The sequence below is a fragment of the Pantherophis guttatus genome, chromosome 3 (genome assembly GCF_059756535.1).
Source record: "Pantherophis guttatus breed Tessera chromosome 3, ASM5975653v1, whole genome shotgun sequence".
In the NCBI taxonomy this organism is placed as follows: Eukaryota; Metazoa; Chordata; class Lepidosauria; order Squamata; family Colubridae; genus Pantherophis; species Pantherophis guttatus.
Window position 1 is genome coordinate 78998629 of NC_142065.1, and position 25000 is coordinate 79023628.

At 38.4% G+C, this 25000-nt stretch overlaps 1 protein-coding gene across 2 annotated transcripts; it reads right to left on the bottom strand.

Annotated features, from left to right (window-relative positions):
- Window positions 1–1988: 1988 nt before the first annotated feature.
- On the bottom strand, window positions 1989–25000 carry MCOLN2 (mucolipin TRP cation channel 2). Of its 2 annotated transcripts, none has more exons than XM_034437120.3 (14): window positions 24707–25000; window positions 17590–17752; window positions 15209–15382; window positions 14509–14662; window positions 12663–12750; window positions 12489–12585; window positions 10244–10343; window positions 9515–9630; window positions 7991–8140; window positions 7761–7862; window positions 7554–7676; window positions 5663–5869; window positions 4402–4517; window positions 1989–2323 (listed from the first exon to the last, which is right to left on the bottom strand). In XM_034437120.3, exons 2-14 carry the CDS (start codon window positions 17746–17748, stop codon window positions 2287–2289), a joined length of 1623 nt encoding a protein of 540 aa, XP_034293011.1. In that variant the 5' UTR covers window positions 17749–17752; window positions 24707–25000; the 3' UTR covers window positions 1989–2286. The 2 variants fall into 2 exon arrangements, with proteins under 2 accessions (XP_034293011.1, XP_034293010.1); XM_034437119.3 differs by lacking the exon at window positions 24707–25000 and adding an exon at window positions 18332–18628.

The following is a 25000-nucleotide window of genomic DNA, read 5'->3' on the forward strand; positions in this document are numbered from 1 at the left end:
GAAAAATACGATATGTATGTGTGTGTATGTGTATGTGTGAAATTAAGGTAATATACCTTTGACCACTCATTCTTTGTTTTAGCTTCTGATATACCATTTAACATAATTTAATCACTTTAGTCATCATTTAGAAGAACTGTGTCTATTCTTCATTAGAGATGCCTTTGCATATTTTCATTGTTTTCTGGTGACTTATCTCCAATTTGTTTCCTATTTCAACACATTTTAAATTATATCAAAAACTCAGTCTTGATTCATTGGTCCCTCCGCTTTTGTTCATGGAAACAACAAAAGGTAAGAAAATAAAGTAGCTTTCAGACTGATCTACTTAGGCACTTCAAGAAGCTTTTAAGAATGGACAGGAAATCAATAGAATAACCTTCTTCCACCTCCGTTGTTCTGTAGCATAGATAGGCTGCTTGATATTCAGGAAGTAGCCTACAGCCATCAGAATATTAGTCATTATTAATCTGGTTTTCCATTAATTTGTCTAGCCCATCAAAATATATGACCATCACCACAATAGAGGGCAGCAAATTCCGTAATTTAAATATGCACTGAATCCACCATTACAGATTAATGCTGCCTATATACAACATTTCCTGGAGTGGAAAACTATTTAGAATTTTGTAAGTGTTCTGAAGTGTTAGTGAGCTTCAGTAAATGTCAGCGGAAACTCTGTGTACAATCTTGGCCATTTTCTTGATTTACAAACTGTTGTTGTGTTATGCATCTATATAAACTGCAGCTGCACAGAAAGCAGTGGCTATTGATAGCATATGTGGACAATTGTCTTTTCAAAGTCTATGGAAAAACAATAATAGTAGTAGGTGATAGGTACACTATTGGAAGATCTGAAGGACCAGTTTAGGGAAAAATCTTCATGGAGAAAATGTATCTATATCATTGTTAATAATCAACACCAACTTGGTGGTAGGTAATGAATCAATTGGTGGTAGAGGTCACAACAGCTCAACATTAATATTACATAATGAGAGAATCTCATTAGAAAATTTCTGGTCTCTTCTCCTCCAATCCACCATATTCCTTTTGTCCCAAAAATTCCCTCCCTTGGAGTAATTTTGACAAATACAGGAAAAGAGAAGCAAATAAAAGAAAACATTCATAACAAAAAACAGTTATTCTTCCTTTCTCTCTCCACAAAGATCCTGGCCAACTTCATTCACTAACTGGGATTTCTGATTGGTTTATATTGGCAATTTCTTTTCTGATACAAAAACAGATAACCATTTCGCCAGTTATGCTGTAGGCATATATACTGGCCAGCCAAAATTCTTATTTGGCCATGAATATATAGAAAATGACAGCAGTTGGCTCGAATTCTTTCACGGGTACTTCAACATGAGCCATGACTAGTTAAAGTTCTCAAATTGTCATAATTTGCGGAGTAAACTGTAGCTGTATCAAATCCTATGCATTAGCATATTATGCTTCAGTTTCTGTAGCACAAGGACGTCAAACCTGCGTTGTCACGGCGGCGTCATGTGATATATCGCAACTTTCCCCCTTTTGCTAAACTGGGTGTGGGTGTGGCCAGTGTGACATATCTGGGCCGTGGGCCGCGAGTTTGACAGCCCTGCTCTAGCTGTTTGGCCAACCCTATGGTGTTTTTACTCGAGCAAACTTTCAGAAACTCCTTTGAGTTTAAAGGTACACAGAACTGCAGCATCAGATTTCAATGGTTAATGGAGGGAATTATGGGCATTCAAAACAAATAAAACCAGCACTAACTAATACTGAGGTTTTAGGAAGAAAAATGCTTACATAAACAAATGAGCATTCAACATCTGGCAATTTCAAGTCATCCTAATGAACCCCAAACCAGAACAATATAGATAGCTGAGCGTTACAATACTGAACAAATAATGTTCTGAGAAAAAACTCACAGTACTCCATTGTAAATATCCAACATATCCAAAAAAGAGCTATAATCACCAAGAATTACAATATTGTATTCAAGAAGCAGGTCTCATTTAAATACTTTAATATAAAAATATTTAGAAAGCAAGTTACAATTGAAAAGTGTGTAACTTTTCCTCTTTAAGATCAGCTATTGCAATCAATTATAAACTGTTCATCCAACACCTTTACTACAAATTTTTAGCTTCCGGTTGTTGACTGCAGAAAAACTGCTACTTCTTTTTCCTTGAACTACATTAAAGTCATGAATTTGTGGAAATGACTTGCACACACAGTGTTTCCAATAAATTCAAGATGACCAGCTTTCCAGCAGTTTGTTGACAATTTGGGCCATGCCAACTATCTTTAATTAATAAGTATAAGGTTATCATCGCTTTTTCGCCTGTAGAAAGAAGGAATAGTTCATTATTTTAGATCAGCAAAAAATAAAAAATGTTGGAAGGAGGTATGAGTGGACCAATCAAAATATTAGCACTAGTGATTTGTAGATTTCCATCCCTCTGCAAAATAATAACTGGCCTTTATATGCCCTTCCTTGCCAGCTTTATCCCTCTTCTCAGCTGCATACTTCCATCCCGTGTCTTAACAAAGTAATTCGAGAAGAAAAGCCCAAACTTTGTGATTTTATCTAAATTATTTAGAGAACACAGCAAATAATGAAAAGCCTCTCCTACGCCTTCAATTGAAATAGCAGATATTCCATAAGTTGTTTATCTTCAAGTAGATCATATCTATGACCCAAAAATAGTTGGCTAACTCAAGTACTAAAAGTCACATAAATTGCAATAATAAAATATTATTGAATAGGAAACAAGTTACTGACGAAGCTTTTACAGGAATGGATTGGGAGAGCCATCTGTCCTAGTTGTTTTAATCTATATTCCTACAATCAGCGATTAGACTTGTCCCATGTCTAATTCTATTACGTGAAATCTTGTTTATTTCATCATCATTATCTAGTCGTTTTCGTACATGCTCATACCCTGTCCTCAGAGTGTTTATAAAAGACACACTTGTTTTCCTTCTGTAAAGTTATTACAATAAAAATCTTTTTTTCCCAGAGTAAAGAACTTGCAAACTTATATTTTGCTTTGTTTTCTGTTTCAGTCACTTGATACCATAAAATGTCTGCTAATTACAGATATCTTTGAAGTCTACACCACCCTATTTTTGTCTTTCCTTGCTTTGCTTTTTCTACAACTCTCCACACCAATGGTTTCATTCTCATCCATTTCAGCGTACTATCTCTTATGACCCATTTTCTTAAGCCAACTTTTTCCTGGCTAGTTTTCTATAGTCCTGCTCTTCTCTTCAACATCATAAAGGCTTGCTGACTTCAGCATTATGATTTTTTCAACAGGCCAGCTTGTTTCTTCTTTGAATCCTCACTATGGTCACAAAAACACTTTTCTTGTCATAACTGGATTGCATCTATTTGCATTATTCCCAATGTAATGACAGATTCTACATATAATCAGGAGCTGCAGTACAGGTTTTATGCAAGTATTGTTCATACTACTTATGCTTATACCTAAAATTTCATTCAAGATGATATGAGGCTGCTCTCCTTGTTATACTGACCATGACTATGAATGAACTTGAAAATGCAGTTTTTGCTTACTGAATGGTTTGAAATAATTGTGTGTAGAATTGTTTATTCAGACTCAGGCAGAATCTAGGTTTTATTGATATATATATATATATATATATATAATACAAAAAAGTATTTGAAAAGATTCTTGAGTCTTGAAAATGCAATTTTCTTAAAATGCTGTTTGACATATATCTTAATTTTAAAAATTTGGGAACGTAATGGTGATGTTTATAGAATTTACAGACCAACAATGCAATTCCCATCTCAGAATATAATTAAGATCCTGTGCTCTCACTGCTAAACCACGATGTGTTTTTTTGTTATTGACTTCGTGCATTTTGAAAATCTATCCACTATTATTTAGTTTTATGGGAACCAGGGTGCTAACCATGTTTTTAAAAAAATTCTCTATTAACATTATACACAAACCCAGTTATGAGAAAGCTGTTACCTCTTTTTAACTGGCTTCAGATGCCTGTCAATAAACTTATTAAGTAAAGATAAATAATAAACTTCATCACAGAAAATAATTTGTTGCAGAATTAGAACAAACTTTCAATGTTTTTATTTATTAATTAATTTGGAAAAAAATACAATCAATGATATAAAATTGTTTTATGCCATAATGGAAGCAAACCTAACTGCTCCTAAGAACAGAATTCTTCCTCAGGAAAGAATTATGATGACCCCTTCATTTTCTAAATTTCAAGTCATTTTTCAAATGATAAATACAAAAGGGGAAAGAGGGCTTAAAAGTTCTATTGATATTTCTAGCTGTTTTTCATCAGAGAGTCCATAACAAGGAAACTTAAGTATATAGTGTACAGGAAAAATACATAATGGAATCAGTGGAATAAAATACTGACCTCATACAGCAACAGAGTTTCATGGATGTCCGCTGTCCTGGGCCATAATTTTCATTGTTGGATTCTTTTAGAAATTCATGAAGATCTGTAACTGGGACCCCAGTTTGTTGGCATTTCTGAAATAGGAGTGTACAGGAAAATCTCTTAGGAAACAGTTTTACTCACACTAACCTACACTGCCTGGACTTCCCATTTCTTCACCTATTGTGGGAAAGGGGCATGATTTGTGAGAAGAGCTATCATTTGAGCAGAAATCTGCAGCCTTAAATATATTGGAAGGTTGAAATCTAATGATATTTAAGCTGCTCACGAAGAGAGAAAAGTGCTTTTTGGTACATCTTATCTTCTTACCTAATTCTGTTAGAGTACTTCATCTATTACTTAATGAAACCACAAATATCCTTTCACTTCCTTGGTAAGTATCATTCAATTTGCTTTCCGAGTTAGATTGTTCATCCTGAAAGTGGTACTACAGTGAGACAGTTAACTTTCTTACTGTTGTATAAGGATGACTTCTGCTTTTCCCGACCTCTTCCAGTTTACTCTTCTACCCACTCCAGAGAAGCAACTATAGATTTGGCAATAATTTCAAAATTGAAAAATAAGAAATCTTAGGAAAAGGTTTTTAGCTTTCTAGTATATGATTAACAGGCACACTGTCTGTCCACAGAGCCGGAAAGGTTGGAGACCGTTGGTTTAAAAAGCTACTGTATCCAATGAGTTTCTATGAATTTTCATGCTCACACGTAACGTTTTATGTCTGAATGTTCCTGTAAATGAGCCAGGGGTGAGCTGCTGGGGGTTCGCAGGGGTTCGGGAGAATCTCTAGCTAAGATTCTGTGCATTTCGGAGAACCCCCACATCCCACTCCTGGCTGGCCCCGCCCGCCCCGCTCTCCCAGGAGTACCCAGGTGGCCCGTTTTGAATGCAGGTAAGTGCAGGGCACGCAGAGGCTTGGGGAGAGCAAAAACCAGGCCTACCAGAAGTTCAGGAAGGCCGGAAACGGTCCGCTTCCGGCCTCCAGAGCCTGGGGAGGCTGCTTTTGCCCTCCTGGAGGCTCGAAGAAAGCCTCCTGAGCCCAGGGAGGGCAAAAACGCCCCCTCTGCTGTGGTGCAGGAGGCCGACTAGGCCACGCCCACCACCATGATCACACCCACCCAGCAACCGGGCAGAGAACCCCTTGCTAAAATTTTTGAAGCCCACCCCTGAAGTGAGCTCCAGACCACCTTCAAGAAATAGTACTTAACACAGTATATTTTACCTTGATGGTGTCATAGGCATCTGTGATGAGGGCAATAAAGAGGCTGAGTATCATATATATGAAGAGGCTAATGAAGGAATACAGGTATAATCGACTGAATAGCCAGACTATGGTACTCTTCTGCTGGATCTGAGCAAACGTAGCAAACATGTCATCGCCATTGACTAAAGAAAAGAGACATTCTGCTACCGTGTTCATATCTTCAAACTAGAAGTAGAGAGCACAGAACATAACCGACATCAGAAACAGCTATTGTGGCATTTCAGAGTAGTTTTAGTCCAATCTTCTTAAAATAAACAGGTTACAACTCATTATTAAAACTCAGCATATTACTAAACCTGGATTGAACAAAGACAACAAAATATCTGCAGGAAAAAAAATGTACATTTCAAAGAGTGAGTGCAGGATTCACATTTCACATAGAGCATATTGTTCCAAATTGTATAAATGTGCTACAGTATTCTGCATAGTTTTTTTTTAGCAAATTAAACACAAATCATAATTCTAAAAGCTGCTTTCCGTGCTAAGTGTCAATATAGTATTAATACTCTTTAGGTAACAGATTTCACTGAACGCACCATTAAGGATTGTCAACCTTTTGGTGAATAGAAATTCCATATGATATGTGGAAGAGATGGAAGTTTGGGGCCATAAAGTAAAATGGATAGGGCTGTCCTGCACTCAGAGAACAGCATTTTCCAGAGTGGTGCTTAAAAGTTTGGGAATTTGTTGTACTGAATTTTCAATATTTCTGCCTAAATATGACATAAAATATGCTCTGTTCTTCACATGTCCAAAAGCTAGAAAAACAGAAACTGATCAGCAGTCTAAACATTAATTTTTATTTATTTATTTATTGAGGAAATGAGCCAAAGATACATATTTGTGTGTGGTAAAAGTATCTGAACCTCTAGGTTTATTAAATGTCTATTCTCAGTAATCCAGGGCATGATTTCTCACTTAACATAAATTTGGGGCTCAATTGTTGTCGTAAATTGAGGACTACCTGTATTTTAGGATTTACCCTGCCAATTTGTTGGCAAGTTCAGCTGAGGCTTTTTCTAGAGCCTTGAACTAGAAAGACAGGAACCTAAGATCTTTAATATTATTTAATATTAGTTTAGGGAAGAAGCTATGTCTCTCTTAAGCTAACTAGCATTAGACAATGCTGCCCTCTAGCAATAAACTTGTGCAAGAGAAATCACAATGAATACATTTATCAACTTTCAAGCCACCCACAAACAAAGTCAATAGTTGTATTTAATTCCTTCACCAATGAAGACTGGAGTATCACATGGTCTCTTTCTTCAGACATAAAAGATCCTTTAGCAATTAGAACTATGAGTTAAAGCAGTGATGGCTAACCTTTTTGCCGTTACGTGCCAAAAGCGGGGGGGGGGAGCGCGGGGGGTCGAGCGCGCACGTGCCCACACCCATAATTCACTGTGCCCCACCCCCGCGCTCCCCCCGGTTTTGGCACACGATGGCATGGTGGACCTAGTAGGCCTGTTTTTTGCCCTCCCCAGGCTCCAGAGGCTTTCTAGGAACCTGGGGAGGGCGAAAACGGCCTTCCCCACCCCCCCAGAGGCCAGAAATGGCAAGTTTCCCGATTTCTGGTGGGCCCAAAAGGCCTGAAAATCAGCTGGCTGGTGTACGCATGCACACTGGAGCTGAGCTAGGGCAACACTCGCGTGCCCACAGATATGGCTCCACGTGGCACAGGTGGCACATGTGCCATAGGTTCGCCATCATGGAGTTAAACTATGAATAACTCAACTAATGTATAGCACAGAGGGTACCCATTTGCTTCTGAATTTATGTTTGTGTGCAATAGTCTCTTATAATATTCCTTGATTGCTCATAAAGAATAAATTCCAGATCACCTACATACCTTTTCGTGATATGGTCCTAGAACAATCCAGCCACAGAAAGTGTATCCAAGGTATATCATGCCAGCACAACAACAGAATCTGAGAACTTTGGGTAAAGATGCTTGCATTGTTAAAATGAGTACCTAGGAAATTGGGAGAAAGTCCATCAGATAACATGTTTGGGTGGGGGGGCACTCAGTTTCTGGCACTTTGCTATTTGAGCTTACATTGTAGGTTTGGAAGTAGCCCAAATATCGAATGACTCCAACCCAAACAAATAGAGTGGACGTTCCAAGAAAAATGCTGCAAACGTCATAGCTTGTAAGATTCTGAAAAAAGAAGAAAAAAGTTAACCATTGAAAGAGGAAGAGCTGATTCCTCTTCAGATCTCAAGTGTTTTAGAGGTTAGAATTCTTAGCTATCACAAACCAAAAGTAACTGAAGCTTTAAGGATTACCTTTGCTTTTATTTCCATCTTCATTATAGAGCCAATGATAGTCATTATGTCACTGATAATCACCAGAACATACCATCCATTTATGAACTCTAAACGATCTGCACTGCATACATGGCGTTTGTACTTCTCCAGGAAAAAAATCACAAATCTCTGGTTTAAAGATTAACATAAGAAGAAAAAACTGCTTCAGAACAAGAATGATTTACTAATTAATATCACACCACTGCTATGAGAATGCCACCATGTGACCATCATAGGAACTGCATTAAGATAAGGAATCTGTAGTTCAGCTATTGCTATTGTTGAACTACAATCCCAGTTACCACTTACCACTGATTATCTTATAGGAACTATATTTTAGAAACAACTTCATCCATCTCTAGTGTATACACACACTATACAAGAGAGTTATTGAATAACTTTTAAGATCTCATTCTTTTTAAAATTTTGCTTATTCCTGCTATGCATTGCCAACATTCAGTCTCTGTTTGGAGAGAAATTAAGCTATTTCATACCATTCATTTCCGTGTTCAATAATTTACATGGTTCGCCCCATTCCAAATGTGGAATTTTAATTACAGTTCGTTGAACCAGCCAGGGTTTATAAGTAACTCTCAACCATTAATAGGTGGCATACACAGCACACAATCAAAATAATCATATTTGTTCCATTTCCAGTTTTCTTAATCCGTTTGAGTAGGATGACAGAGTGTAGAGAGAAATGAAAACCAATATTTAAAAGTTCCAAAATGTAATGTTATATCAACATGAAATTTAATTCTTCTAATTAATTAATATTTTAATATTTTATTATCCATTAGGCAATATTAAACTATAAAATACAGAACACAAATATATGTTAGAAAATAGCACAAAAGATAAGAATAGAAGAAAATGTGAATTATATTTCAGTGTCAAGCCTACAATTTACCCCTTTCAGATTCACATATGCAATTCTCAATTATACTGTGTGCTCAGATGGCTCTATTATATATAATTTTTGGATTTTGATGCACATGGAATTTATTATTTTAATTTAAGGATGCCAATAGGCCATTTGTCTAATGTGCCAAGATATGTCTGTTTCTTATGCAGTTGAAAATTAAATTTCGTGTTTCCCCAAAAATAAGACCCTGTCTTATATTTTTTGAACCCTGAAATAAGCGCTTGGCCTTATTACCATGCGCTCATAAGCCCGATTAGGCTTATTATCAGGGGATGTCTTATTTTGGGGAAAACAGGGTATGTTCTATGTCCTCTGTCTTTGGGATTCCACCTTGTGATTAATTAAACTGATTTAAATAACATGTCTGAATATAGTCAGAAGCTCTAATAAGCAACCGTTAATTACAAGCAAATTTGGAATATGAATTTCCCATCTTCAAAAACATATCCCGCTATTAAAGGTTCAGTCTTAAATAGGACTTCTGATCAAACTATATGACAAATATATTAAGAACAATCCTTACTTTCTATTATTTTGGAAAAATGAAATGCCTGCATATAAATGAGGCATACACTTACTTTTTGCAATTTTAGAGCAAGAATAATAGATCGTGTGCAGAGAATCAGGGAAGCAAAACAGCTCACTATAACAAGCCCATCAAAAACCAAGATATACTGTGTGTTCTTCTGAATTACTAAAGGGAATAGAAAAACAAAGACTTAAAAATATAGATATTTCCAGTCACTACAGAGGTGATAAATTAATTGCAGTAGGTCACCTCCATTTAAGTGTAGTACATTCTGAACTGAAGCATGAAGAAACAGGAAAAAAAAAAAACCATTGATCTACAGACTCTTTCAAAATATAATTCTCTAGCCACAGTACTTGTAAAGAATGCTTACACAATAATTTTCCATGCATAAATTTTCTGTGTTAAATTGCAATATTAGCTTAGCTGAGTTTTTATGGTTTTGAGCTTCTTTGTTCAGTCTTTTATTACAACTTAATATGAAAAAAAACCATTGATGGTTTTTTTAGACATCCATTTCTCTTAGATGAATTAAAAAAAAAATTAAATCCAAGGTAGCTTCCATTTCAGAATAATGACATGAAATGGTAAGCATTGCTCTTCCACATAGCTAGTTATATAAGCATATATATTTATTTGCCCAAGAAATATGACCCAGTCAAATTTTCTGCATTGTTGACAATGTTTAAGTCATCAATGCTACAGTCTCTAGGCAAAATGGTGCTATCCATAAAAAAGGAGACTTCCATTTTCTTACTCAAGTACTCATGATACTTACAAGAGCCAGATATATTCCAGTTTTTACATTCTTGAATGTCAGCATCAGTATCAAAATATATTTTTATTTTACCACTGTGAGCCATATTGTTAAAAGTAATCTGTCAAGAAAAAAAGTTTTTTTAAAATATATATATATATATTTACACCCTAGAATGGATACCTACTTTAGATCATATGGAGTACCCTTTTTGGGTGTGCATGCCTTTGAGTCATTGTTTGCTCCTGGTAGATACGGAGGATCCCGGATCTGCGCACTTTCCACCGTGCTCTTAAGACCCTTTTATTCCAGCAAGCCAACCTGGCCTAATTTTTCTCCCCTTTCTTTTAAATTTTTAAACTGAAATTTTAATTTGTTTTTAAATTATTGGGATTTTAAATTGTCGTGGGTTAAATTATTTAATTTGGTTTTAAATTGTTTCTAATTTTTGTATTTCTGTATTTTATCCTGTGCCTGTTCACCGCCCTGAGTCCTTCGGGAGTAGGGCGGTATACAAATTTAATAAAACTAAACTAAACTAACTAAACTAATTGCCTGGAGAATTCCAGTTTTTTGGAATGATTTTCTTGGCGAGATTTCAAAATTGGTTTGCCATTGCCTTCTTCCCAGGATTGAGAGACAGTGATCTCACTGGCTTTGTGCCTAAGACAGGACTAGAACATAGTCTTCCAGCTTCTAGGCTGGTGCCTTAACCACTGTCTTTGTATAGAGCAGTGATGGCGAACCTATGGCACGCGTGCCACAGGTGGCATGCGTAGCCATATCAATGGGCACACCAGTTTAGCTCTGGTGCGCATGCGCGTGCTGGCCAGCTGATTTTCGGACCTTCTGGGTCCACCAGAAGTAGGGAAACAGGCTGTTTCCTGCCTCCAGAGGGCCTGGGGGGGTGGGTGGGGAAGGCCCGTTTTTCTTTCTCACCTGGCTCCAGATCCTCTCTATGCATCTGAGGAGGGTGAAAACAGCCTTCCCCACCCCCTCTAGAGGCCCTCCTAGAGTCTCTGGAGACTGGGGATAGCACAAAAGTCACTTCCTGTCCCACCAAGAGTTGGGAAATGGGCCATTTCAGGCCTCCAGAGGTGGTGGAGAAGGCTGTTTTCGCCCTCCCCAGATACATAGAGAGGATCTGGGGCCAGGTGAGAAAGAAAAACGGGCCTACCGGGCCATCACATGCCAGGAGCGGGGGGGGAAGGGGTTGCACGCGCATGCACAGGGCGGGAGGCATAGAATTATGGGTGTGGGCATGCACGTGTGCGAACCCCCCCCCCCCCAGAACGCGATGGCAAAAAGGTTAGCCATCACTGGTATAAATTTATACCATAAGTTTTTAAAAAAGTTACAAAGCTCTAAATCTATTCATAGGTATCAAAGCAGTAATTCTCCAGAAAGTAGCTTGACAATGTATTTGGCATCTTGTTCCTATCACTAAAGGGTAGCAATTTACAGTACCTAGTTTGCCTCAACCATTTAATTTATTTCAGTTTCACCCTAAAGACTAAAATATCCAGCAGCTTACTTTTTTCAATCCAATGAAGAACAAAGCTGTGTAAGTGCCTTGTAGAAGAGGACTAGAAAAATTAAACAACCTGGTATGGGAAGTTGCTTAAACAATAATCACTGCTAATTTTCCCATTAAAAATATTTATGAAATATTACATACAGACATATTATATACAAAAAAAATCCTCTGGCTGGTAAACAAAGTTCCTTCATAGGTCAGTGTATTGCCCACTACAGTATATTAAGCTAATGTACAAGAGATGCATAATACACGTAGTCCTCAAGTTATGACATTAATGGAATCTGCCCAAATTGGTTATAATTTGTAATGGTTGTGAAAAAGGTCAGTCATGTGACTGACCTGATTTTATGAACCTTTTTATGGTGATTGCTAAGCAAACAAATGGTTTTGCCAAAAACTGGAAATAAATGCCTGTTTTCAGCAAAAATATCATAAAATGCAGTCATGTAGTCATGGGATGCTCCAAATGGCTGTAAATGCAGCCCTGTTGCAGAGAAACCAAAGTTCAGTCATGTAACTGTGGGAGGGGAGCTGACTGTTAGAACTATGAATCTAGGTTTTAAGTACCCCCCAGATAGATCCATTGAAACTTCAAACAATGATTAAGTGACCGGTCATAAATCTAGGACAACTTGTATTAAGCTAATATGTAAGAGCTGCCAACATAAAAAGTGGTTGAAAAGTAAAATATATTTTCTATGGGTGAAATAATAAAAAATTGCTCACAGTATTTTCAAATTCGTAACAGTCAGGCAGCTCACGGGTATGAATAGTCTGCAGATCAATGCCTTTTAGTTTAAAATAAATTTCAACCTGTATGAGCCTGGAAAAAAGAGAAACCATTATAACATTTTCTTTTTCTAAGGAAATAGAAACTGGGCTTTAAAAACCGCATGTTACCTATAGAACTCAAGGTGGAAAAATGTTGAATTCTTTAAGTCACTTATTTCCTTAGTGGACAGATCCTGAGGTTTCAAATGAATGCATTCTGGAAGAAGGAAGCAAAAGATATACTTAAATACCTACAAATATATAACATGGGCTTGAGAAATTGAAAGATGCGATATCTGTAACAATATGGCTTCAAAGCAAGCATACATAAGGCAAAAATCATTATTATCCCCATCTTCTGTTTTATACAAGAAAGATCGTTCCAAGTTATAATTTTATATTCTGTAAATCCAGTTTGGTATATAAGCAATATCTAAATAATAAAACCAAGAGAAGCAGATAGATGAATAAACAGGTCATACATTATCAAAACCTACACAAATAAGCTATCTGGGTACCATCCCAAACCCCTCTTCCAATCAATCCATTGGCTATACAGTTAGTCCTTGTTTACCAGCCATAATTGAGATTGACAACTCGGTCATTAAGCAAAGAGCTTGCTTAGTGAAACTGCAACAGTGCTTATGATCTTACTTCAGCTTTCCTATGGTTGCAAAGTTACTTTTTTGTCATTATCCTAACTGTGAGCAGTTGCTAAATGAGGACTACTTCTTGTACAGACTGACACAATAAACAAAGAACCTAAGTACAATCAAAAGGGGTAGGCTACACTAGACAATCCCCTTACAGTTCAAAGAGCCAAATGTTTATAAGCTTCCCATAAACTTTCTGCTCTTTCTTCTGGTTGCTATGAGAAATATAAGCTCCCATTTTATTGAAATCTGGAAACTAAAATGATCAATTCTGGAACAGGGAACGATCCCAAAACAGAAATAGTCAATGCCACAAGTAGACTCCTATGTCCATAACTGATCTGGCAAATAGTTAAATTACAGAGCTGCAATTTCCTCCTGATTTTCAAAATAAATCTAATCCAAAACATGTGAGATGCAGTATATCACCAACCTATCTCCGCACTGAAGAAAAAGAATAATATAAAAATGGGCCCTCTAACTGCCTAAAGATTTCCCATTTTCACTTGTAAGCAAGCTTGAACTGTGAATTTAACTGTGGTTAAATTTCCTGTTCACTTCTCAAACAAATTACTCTAGTTCCTCAATTCAGGTAGACAGGAATTGGGGGTTAATTTATATTTCCGTATTTCACCAAGGCACAGTATAACAGGTGGGAAAAGGCATTTCTTTACTGGCAAAAAAGCTTCATTCACATCCCAGTTTGTTAAGTTAAAAAACAACTGTCCAATGGCACAGATCAAACTAACCATGTTTTAATGAAAAACCCAGAGTCAGACTTTCAGATCAGCAATTCAATCATGGCTTGGAAAGTTAATGCCTGGTTTATCATCTACCCACACACATTTTTTAAACACAGAGTGCCTTGTATCTCTTAACTAGAGACTTGGGTGAGGAGCAAAAATAAACCAGGAATTACAAAATCATCGCTAGGCCATTGCCTAATTTAGGAATCTAAGAAAAATGCTTTATTTCAAACTGTGTAATAGTTTCCTAAAACAAATCATGACGTTGATCTAAGGCACACAGCACATCATGTCAAAATATGAATTATGTTATAACTTGTTGTGATGTATTAACCTAGTTTTGTGGCATCCTGAGAGTAAAGCTCTTGCTTAATTTACAGACAAGGGGTCTTTGGGCAGCCAAGGCAAATGATTATATCCTTTGTAACATTCTACTACACAAGAGAGAGAAGAACTTTAGTGTATGTTATGAGTAAACCTGAAATCAGAGATTAACTATAAGTTTTGCCCCCAAGTTTTGACAAACATACAAATATCAAATGGACAGCTACAGTTACAGTGCTGATTGCAAAGTACCTGTTTCAATAGTACTGTCTATGAGCAAAGTATCGTTAGAAGAAAGCACTGTGCCTTTCTTATATTGTTGCTTACATATGTGTAAGCCAGCCATGTCATCTTCATCTTGCTCATAACCGAGTGTGCCCAGGGATATATTCTTCAGTTGTTGGTACTAGATGCAAAAAACAAAAGAAACACTCTTTTTTTGGTAGCCTCAGTTAGGATTATGAGACATCCAAAAACACAGGTATTTAAACAAGAAGCTTGAAATTAGCTTTGACAATATTTCATTTATTGTCAAAATAAACTTGCAGAACCTGTTAATAGAAAGTTATTGTATTAATTGCACTGTTTGGTATTCATTGCCTGTTTTGCCCAGTTACACATTTACTTAGAAGCAAATCTGTGAATTTAAAAAATTGCCTTTTGGAAAAGACTAGCATGAAGTGTAACAAAAGTATGCCAAGTTTTTAAAGAATTCAATTATGGCAAAAGAGTTGGATTGTAGCTACAGCCTTAGCAAGGGTGGCCAATATCTAGCATATTTTTTGGGCAAGCACATGAATTTACAATTTTCACTTCTAAAGAAGTAGGTGTTTTGTCAAATTATTAGGACATACCGAAGGCATAATCCCAGAGACTTTATATCTCTGCATTGAATCTCAGATGTGTGCATGTTTTTCACTCATATACTCGGATACCAAAGGTAGACACTTACCTGACTAATTGCAAAAAAGATGCTATCATAGACATCTTGCTGTTTGTATACACTGCAACTGTAGTCATCTTCATCGACCCCAGAGTAGTTTTTCAGAAACAGATGCTTAAAAGCTATAGTATTCTCCTCTTTAAAAGAAACCACCAATTGGTTACTCAAACCAAAAAGGATGAGCTTTAAGAGAAGAAAAGAGAGCAAGAGATAAATTGTTTTATGTAACACATCCTAAATCAGGCAGCAGGTACTTTTTGATATAAGCACTCTAGCTTGCTAAATCATGGTTTAACACAGGCAATATGTAAGTCCCCGATATTTGTGTGTTCCAAAGAACTTTCCAGAACAGGCTACACTGAAAATTTTGAATCTTTTTGCTGTTGTTGATAGAGTTAGTTTATTTACAACTAATATTTAGTTGTTAAATCTAAATATTTAAGTGGCAAACTTTCCATTTTTCAGGGTGCCTTAAGTCATTCTGCTTTTAAACCCCATCTCCAAAATCCATCCAAAGAAGTTTGAACATTCCATTTTACGGCATCATGTTACTGGCTACATCCTCATGGATTTCCCTCAACAGGAAGAAAGACAGAATGCCCCCTCCCAGAGTTTGCCAACTCCTAATTTAGCAGATAGAAAGATACAAATGACTCCTCCATCATTTCAATCCTCATTTCCTTACATGTGACTTGTTTCCAATGTATTATTCTGGTTAGGGAAATCACTTTAAACCAGGATTTGAAATGAAATTTAATGAAGAGCTATAGTTACTTAAACATGAAATACTTTAAAAAATTGTTGGTTTTTAACTTTAGCAATGGAGCGTGTTTAAAAAACCAACCAACAAATTGAACTTCAGCAATATCTTAAGCATCACAGATTGTCCTTTCCCATTTGAACCAGCAGTCATATTTTGGTTAAGCTTTTAAATGACTGAAGATTATAAAATCACTTGCTAGGACATGGCAAGGAAGTCTTTATTCCAGTGGTGGGATTCAGCCAGTTCGCACCATTGCGGGAGAACCGGTTGTTAACTTTCTGAGCAGTTTGGTGAACAGGTTGTTGGAAGAAATTATTAGGGCAGAGAACTGGTTGTTAAATTATTTGAATCCCACCACTGCTTTATTCTGTATATTTTTCAATGCTTAGATGAAGACCCAATCAGAAGCCAGCTTTCCTGGATTCCTGTGATCAACTTGTCAGGTTCAAATACCCAGAACCCACTCCAGTCCCTGTTCAGTTGTCTGGGAACTGCTGAGTGGCATGCTACAAAGCAGCTCACTTTGTCTGTGAAGATGCCAGCTACAATTGGCAGCAAAGCATATTCCATATACAATAAAACAAGGCCACTAAAACAAGACATTAATCCTGAAAGCTCATCACCACTTGATTTCTCAAATTGTTGTATCTCACTCCATGTCATATTTCAAAGTATTTTTACTTTGAAATACTGTCATAGCAATAGCATTTAAACTAAATACCACAATCTGAGTCCTCATTTACCAACCTCAGAAGGATGGAAGCCTGAGTCAACCTTGAGCCAGTGAGACTCGAAGTGCTGAACTGCTGGCAGTCAGCAGAAGTAGCCTGCAGTACTGCATTCTAACCACTGTGCCACCACAGCTCTTAACTGGTCATAAATATGAACCAGTTGTCAAGTGCCCAAATTTTGATCACGTGACCATGGGGATGTTGCAACGGTTGTAAAGTGAAAAACTGTCACAAATAACTTTTTTCAGTGCTGTTATAACTTTGTAACTCACTAAATAAACTGTCATAAGTCGAAGGCTACCTGTATTCAAGGTCTTTTCAAGATGGGGCACTACTGAACTTCTTCCACATGAGAGAGAGAGAGAGGGAGGGAGGGAGGGAGGGAGGGAGGGAGGGAGAGGGGGGGAGAGAGAGAGAGAGAAAGAGAAAGGGAGGGAGGGAGAGAGGGAGGGAGGGAGGGAAGAGAGAGAGAAAGAGAGAGAGGGAGGGAGGGAGAGAGAAGTGGGGGAAAGAGTGAAAGATGAGTTCAGCCCATGTTTTCATAAGTGTCCGGAAGTTAACTGATGTACAAAGATATAATAACTACACTAAAAACAAGTCAGCCCTATTAATTTTTTCCAGTGGCCCTTGATTAAAAAAACCATTTCCTCCACCTGAATTAATGGTTAATTTTGTAATTCTTGTGACGCAACTAAACTTAATACACATGACAAGTCAAGTGGTCCAAGGCTGCAGAGTGTGACAATTTATTTATTTTTCTACCCACACCTGATCCAGTTCTCAATATTTAAGCTGAATAAAACTAGAAACAACAAATCTACTAGGAATTCGTTCATTTGCCATTTCACATATGTGAATCCCCAACAAAGTAACACGAGCATCTTTTAAAATGTTACCTGGGTAGTAACCATAACTATCTTCAGAATCTGAAGCCCCAGTTTCCAGGGTATCTGACGTCTAGCTCTATATTTTTCACATGGATTCATAAAGTAGAACTTTAAATCCTTCTTTAGTGATTCCTCTTCCATGGACTCTGAATCTGATTGAGCCATCATATTCCTGCCATTCAAAAAAACAAACCCACAGGTTGATTATTTTTTTAAAAAAAAGCTAAACATTTTGCACACATACCACCTGCTTTCATTTCGAAAGTTAACAAATGAAACTATCAGATTAAGGGAAGGGAAATTACTCTTTCTTTGAACAAAAAAGGTTTCTTGAATCACCCAGCTATTAAACCATAGCCTGTTTTACATGGTATTTTAAGCAGCATGGTTCCTGAATGCGCTAAGAAATATTAAACATGAAATAAACAAAACCGAACTAAGTAAGAGTTTGGAAAAATAATGTCCAGTTCTTAAAAGGATTTACAAGGTCCTTTGCTGTAACTTTGATGCAATTTAAAGATTACATTCTGAGAAGATAGCCTATTGCACTTGCTGCCCTTAAACTCTCTCACACGCACACTCTCTCACACTTCTGCAAGATTCAAAGTCCTGAGCCATGCATTTGGAATGAATAGCAAGAAAGCTAATTTCTCTACCTCCCCGCCTCTTCTTACACTGAAAAATGCATAATGTTCTCAATCCTGAAAGAAAGTTCCTCAAAGAAAGGTTTTTTTAGGATTATCCTACTTACAATTCTGTAACACGTAACTTGGCCCCAAGGTGCTGGTAAGGAGAATTCTCACAATAGTCTTCCAACATGTCAGCAATGGATGGTACAAATAATCTTTGTTTCCTTTAACCTTTTTGCTATATTTGGCCTAGTGACACTACACAAACAGTAGAGCTGTAAAACATGCCTCGGTTGAAGGAGCGATTGAAAGCAAAGGTCTCTGTGGTTGTATATCAGCCGCCTATCTCCTGACTAAATGTATTACACCGCAACACTCACTACACGCTTCCAGGAAGCCCAAAACAAATAATTCTGTCTGAATTGCAAATGCCTCAAATGCACCTTGCAGAAACAACATGACCTGGGTGTTCAAATGAGCTGGACATATAAAGCAATGGACATCTTCCAAATAGGGTTGATTGGGCCACAAGCTAGCTGTATCACTGGAGGCACAATGTAAAACCATTTTGAAACTTGGCCCTTGGATTTATAGGCAGTATGCAACATTAAGAAATGTTTTACACTCTGTGTTGGCCTTGGATACGGCTGCATGTGTTGCATAAAGCAGCCACAAAAGCTCGAAAACCAGAGTCGATGTTAAGAGATGGCAATTTACAACATAGAACATAAATTAATATTTGAATTCTAATAGAATTTTACATTCAATGTTCTTTTCTACAGGGCTATGTTCATTCTTCAGTTACAGTGAAATTGGTTCCCTATCCAGCCCATGTTTGAAGATGTTGATCAGCTGAAAGTAAAGTGAATATGTTAAGTCTATCAAAGACTGAATAAAGATGTTTTAGACTTTTTTAAGAAATAGAAAACCAGAAAATTTAACTGATTTACAGCTGGATTTTGACAGATAATCTTAAAAAACTCTGTGGAGCCCATAAAAATTGGGCAGAGTCCAAATGCAGCAGTGGTAGGATTCAAATTTTTTTACTACCGGTTCTGTGGCTGTGGCTTGGTGGGTGTGGCATGGCTTGGTGGGTGTGGCTTAGTGGGCATGGCAGGGAAAGGATCCTGTAAAATCTTCATTCCCACCCCACTCCAGGGGAAGGTTACTGCAAAATCCTGATTTCTTCCCGATCAGCTAGGACTCGGGAGACAGAGAATAGGTGGGGGCGGGGCCAGTCAGAGGCGGCATTTACCGGTTCTCCGAACTACTCAAAATTTCCGCTACCGGTCTCCAGAACTGGTCAGAACCTGCTGAATACCACCTCTGAAATGCAGCCTATGCAATGGTGAATTCTTGTTTGTGGCTGAATATGATCTGTGAGCGCACCAAATTGTGGCTTAGTCAACAAATCTTGGTTAAATAATCCATGATTAAGCATGCCAGCAAATTACTGTATATTTCTTATTATTTGGAAAATCCAAATAAGAAACTGTTTGACCTTTCAGTGTGGTGAACAGATCTGAGTTTACAGCTGATAGCTGTACATAGCTTTGAGTTTATAGCTTTGACAGCTATGATGCAGATTTTGCAGTGGCTTTGACTAGTGCAAGTTTCCTGTAGCATTTATTTATGTAAACCACATGACACTCAGGGGATTAGAATTTAAAAAACAGAACATGATATACAAAATAAAGAAACCCAAGTACTGGTTAAAAATGGCAATGATAATAAAATGACATACATCCAGGTTCTAAAAACATTTTATTTTCAATCAATAAAGGCCAAAACAAATAAATCCACCGGCAGGACTGGTTTAACCTCCCAGCCCAAGTATCTGAGGTAACATCCAGGTCTTTTAAGTCTTACGAAGAGTTAAGAAGGTCAGGGCCATCAGTACCTCTGGGTTGATATTGTTCCATAAAGCAAACATTGCAACAGAGAGCCGACCTCTAGTTCCTACACAGTGACATTTGCTAATGGAAGGAATATGGAGCATGCCAACTCTGCTGGTTCTGGGTTATATTTTTGCAACATTTTTAGCCTCCTTCTCACACACTGGCTTATATTAATGCTTACTTTATGAGTACCACACACTCTTTCCTTTGGGGTTAAGCACGATTTTGCAGACCAAAGAACAGGGATAAGAAATATAACACGGGAAATTGAAAGGTATGTGATGAGAAAAAGAGATTGAAGCATAGCTAAAACTGTTTATTTTACATGTACCAGTCCCCAACTTATAACCATAACTGAACCTGCAATTACGGTCATAAGTCACAGCAGTCATTAAGTGGGTCATCACGTGATTGTATCTTGTTTTATTGCCTTTTTTGCAGCAATTGTTAAACGAATGTCACAGACATAAAGTGAACTCATTGTTTGCCCTGGCAAATGGCCATAAATGCAGGCCAATTGCCAAGCACCCAAAATGCAGTCACATGACCTTTAGGGTGTGGCTATCAGAACTTTGAATCCAGGTTGTAAGTACCTTTTTGGGGGGGGGGTTTCCATCGTAACTTCAAATGGTCACTAAGCAACCAGTTGTAAGTGGAAGACTACCTACACCACACTTATCTATACCATTCTGAGTTTGCCAACCATTCTGACTTCTGCTCCATCCACTTCACAGGTTGGTCATTATTCTTTAACCTTCCCACTCCTCTCTTTTTCACAATCTAATCAACTCCATCCAACCACAACTTTCTCAGCCTTTCCTCCACCTGATCAATTGTAGAGAAATATAAGAATAACGTTGGTAATTTCACCTTGATTCTGTCTGGCCTAAGAGGTAGCAAAGGGAAATACTAGCAATTTTTTAAAGAATTTGTGGTTACATTTTCCAACAACTATCTTTGCAATGTCAGATTCCTGATCTGTCCTGTCCTGAAGGATTGATGTCATATTACCTCAACATACCTTGGTCACTTACTTTTGTATTCAAAATGCATTCATTCAGCAACAAGTCTTTACTTTAGTTCTTTATGTTTTACTATACAGCTTTTTGATGTACTCCACTGTCAATTACTTCAACTTACTTCTACGTTTCTAACATATCCAACTCTCACTTCTACTTGGGCAAAAGCATATTATTATTCATATTTATTTTCTCTTCTGACATTCATTCTTTACCACATAATACCCCCTTAACAGCATTTGCATATCTTAACTGTTCTCCATTGATCGTTTCATCCTTAGTAAACACTTTACCAAAGTATAGAAATTCATCTACATGTTCAATTTTTTTTACTGGTTACTGATACCCTACATCTATTTATTCCATTTTGCCTGTCAAACACAGGTGCTTTGAACTTTAGTGCATTAGTTCACAGTTCCATGTAACATCTTATAATCTAATATTTGCTGCAAAACATTTGGGCTCTTCAGCCAACAACATGGCATGATCTGTATTCAAAAATTCATATCCATTCATGTTGCTAACCAAACACTTTTTAATATGAAAAAACAATTGTTATTAAGCATTCAAGGGGATGTGATGTTATTCCCTCAATGTTGAAAAATTTGCTAGCCTGTCCATTTATTATCACTTAATTCCATCCTATACTGCTCTTATAGCACTCAGCAGCCAAATCTCTGCCTCTAAATGTAGTCCTCATTTAATGACCACCTCCTTAGTGACAGTTTGAGGTTATAATGGTACTGAATGAGAGGATTTATTACTGGTCCTCGAAGTTGCCTCTTGCAGTCAAATTGCAATTGGGTGCTTGGTGACTGGTGCACAATTATGACAGTTGCAGCATCCTGCAATCATGTAAATCGCCTTTTGTGATTTTCATTCCCAGCTTCCAACAAGCAACGTCAATGGGGAATGTTATAACTTGCTGTCACGTGAAACCTCGTTTAACAATTGTGGGTGATTTGTTTAATGATGGCAAACCGAAATGCCATTTTAAGTCAATGAGGTCATGTGATTTCCTGCTTTATAATTGTGTTATTCAGTGATGAAACAGCCCAATCATCATTGTTAAGTGAGGATCAGTGGTGAAATTCAATTTTTTTTACTACCGGTTCTGTGGGTGTGGCTTGGTGGGCGTGGCAGGGGAAGGATACTGCAAAATCTCCATTCCCACCCCACTCCAGGGGAAGGATACTGCAAAATCCCCATTCCCTTCCCACTCCTGGGGGAAAGATATTGCAAAAATCTCCATTCCCACCCCACTGGGGCCAGGCAGAAGTGGTATTTGCCGGTTCTCCGAACTACTCAAAATTTCCGCTACCGGTTCTTCAGAACCTGTCAGAACTTGCTGGGAAGACTACCTGTGCTTGCTCAAAACATTCCATAATTTTTGTAATACATTTTTTTAAATCAACAAACTACATTTTTTTTCTCAAATTCATTTCCTCAATGATTTGCTAATTCTAGTCTGGAATGTTTCTTCATACTACGTCACATAAAATGCCACATAAATGCTCCACTGAAAACAAGGATGTCTCCTCTTTGCCTTGGCTATTCCCCTGAAACTCACAAGCCGAATGACATCAAACAAATTTGAATTCTTTTTCTGAAAATGTCTTGTGGAAGCAACTCCACTTCCCTCTGTGTATAGGGTACACACCTCTGTGAATTGGGTACTGAGTGCTTTCTCTTTTCTAACAATAGTGACAGATAAATTTAATTCCAGTATATAAGTTAGAGTGAAATTGCCTCTGGCAATCTGACAAGTAAGAAATAGCAACAGTCTTGAATCTTATGCCCTACACAGCTAATGCTAGGTAGAGTGAAAAAAGTTCCAGTACCACTTAGATACCTGTATTTCAGGGACTGCACCTGCCCAGCTTGCTCCCAGAACTCTGTCCCTTTCCTATGCTCTTATGTTACTTTTAAGCTGAACAAGGATATATTTCCAAGTAAAAATATTCAGCTGCAATTATGATGTCCTATACTCCAAATAATAGAATAACAGAGATAGAAAGGACCTTGGAGGTCCAACAACCGGAAAACACAAAACTAATCATTCACATTTAGGAGAATGAATTTGATTGCAAAACCTAAGTGAACTAAATAGGACTTACTTCTGAATAAGCATAACAACAAATTTTTACTGGCTTTGGAAAAACTGAAGGAATTTTGAAGGCCTGCACTTCACACACTGTTCAGCCAGATGTAATCTCTACTGCAGAGGATCAAAGCCCCACTGAAATCACTAGGCTTTGTTCCTGAGTTGAAGACTTCAAACTAACTTATTTACTTTAATAAAAAATTAAACCGGTTAGGAGCCACTTATCAATGGAATTCACAGAAAGACTCCAATGCTGAAGTCTGGCTTAAAGATTGCAAAGCAACCTTTCTCCCCTGCTGACAAAAATCACAATCTATGCCTGGATTGCTGATAACCAGCCAGTCTTAGGTCATCTGAAGCAGCATTCTGCTTTTTTTCCCCCAGAATAAACCCTAAATGTTCCCAGGGTGGCAGCTTCGTCCTAAAGTACAGATAGCCCATGACTTACAAAAGTTCACTTGGTGACCATTCAAAGATGCACCGGCGCTGAAAAAAGTGACTTGTGACCGTTTTTCACACTTATGACGGTTGCAGCGTCCCCATGGTCATGTGATCAGAATTCGCCCGCTTGACAGCTGACTCTCATTTATAACGGTTGCAATGTCCCAGCATCCTGTGTGATCCCTTTTTGCGACCTTCTGACAAGCAAAGCCAATGGGGAAGCCAGACTCGCTTAATCACTGGGTTCGTAATTTAACCACTGCAGTGGCTCACTTAACAACTGTGGCAAAATAAATGGGGCACCACTCACTTAACCAATGTCTCTCTTAGCAACATAAATGTTGGCCTCCATTGCGGCCGTAAGTCGAGGACCACCTGAATTGTACAGCTCTCTGCTGGAAAAAAAAAACAAGTACCCATTTATCAGAAGGCACACCTCACCACTGACCTCTAAAAAACCACAAACTTGGTTTTTTTGTGTGTGAAAAAAGCAAAAAAAAGTTTTAAAGAGGTCAGTGGTGAGTCAACTGTGAGATTTGCCTTCTGATAAATGGTGAAACTGCGAAGGGATGCATCTGCTGGGCCGCCCGTGTCTGCTGTTCCCCTTTTTTTCTCTAAACCTTGCACCCACGCACCTAGTCACCCAAGGATTTCTCTTACCCCGGGACCGCAGGGCCCCGAGGCGTGGAAGCCGACCTTGGCCTCCTCCTCCTCCTCCTCTGGCTGTAGGCGCTTCTGCGAGGGACACGGGACACATGAGGAGGAAGAGAGGAAAGGAAGCGGAGCAGAAGCCCCACCGGCGCTGCCCTCACGTGGAACTGGAGCGGACACAGCAGCCGGCAAGCGGAAACCCGCCAAGGGCCCACGCGGTTTGTCTCTGCGGGGCTCCTCTGGCAAAGGGGAAATCCAAGATGCTGTCATTTAGCACCCAGCCCGCCGCGCTGCTGCTGCTGCTGCTGCAATCTTTCCAAAGGAAGCCGGGCTTACACCCCGCGCCGCGCCGGCCCTGCTTTTAAAAAGGGACAAAAGCCCTACCTGCGCAGGCAGTCGCGGTCAAAAGAAGCGAGTAAGGCTTTAGGATTTGGGGCACCGCTTCTTCCCACACCCCACCCCGATCCAAAGCGGGTCCAACTGTTGCTGCAAAGCGGCACGCCGCGAAGTTACTTTTGCAGCTGCAGGGTGACTTGTAACCTTCTGGCGGGGGCTCCGGCTTCCTCCGCCTCTTAAGGATCCTCCCCATTTCTCGGAAACGTGGACTTTGGGTCCGATCTGCCCCCCCCCACTTCCACCCCCAGCGACCCACCCCCTTGCAATCAAATCAATCGGAAC

Excerpts from the sequence above, each read along its gene's own strand:
- MCOLN2 (XM_034437119.3), bottom strand. The coding sequence starts at position 18,399 with ATGTTGGAAGACTATTGTGAGAATTCTCCTTACCAGCACCTTGGGGCC. Across the intron at positions 14,663-15,208 it reads TCTTTTTTGCAATTAGTCAG|TACCAACAACTGAAGAATAT; the intron begins GTAAGTGTCTAC and ends TTTTGCATCTAG. Across the intron at positions 7,677-7,760 it reads GCTACTTCCAAACCTACAAT|GTACTCATTTTAACAATGCA; the intron begins GTAAGCTCAAAT and ends CCAATTTCCTAG.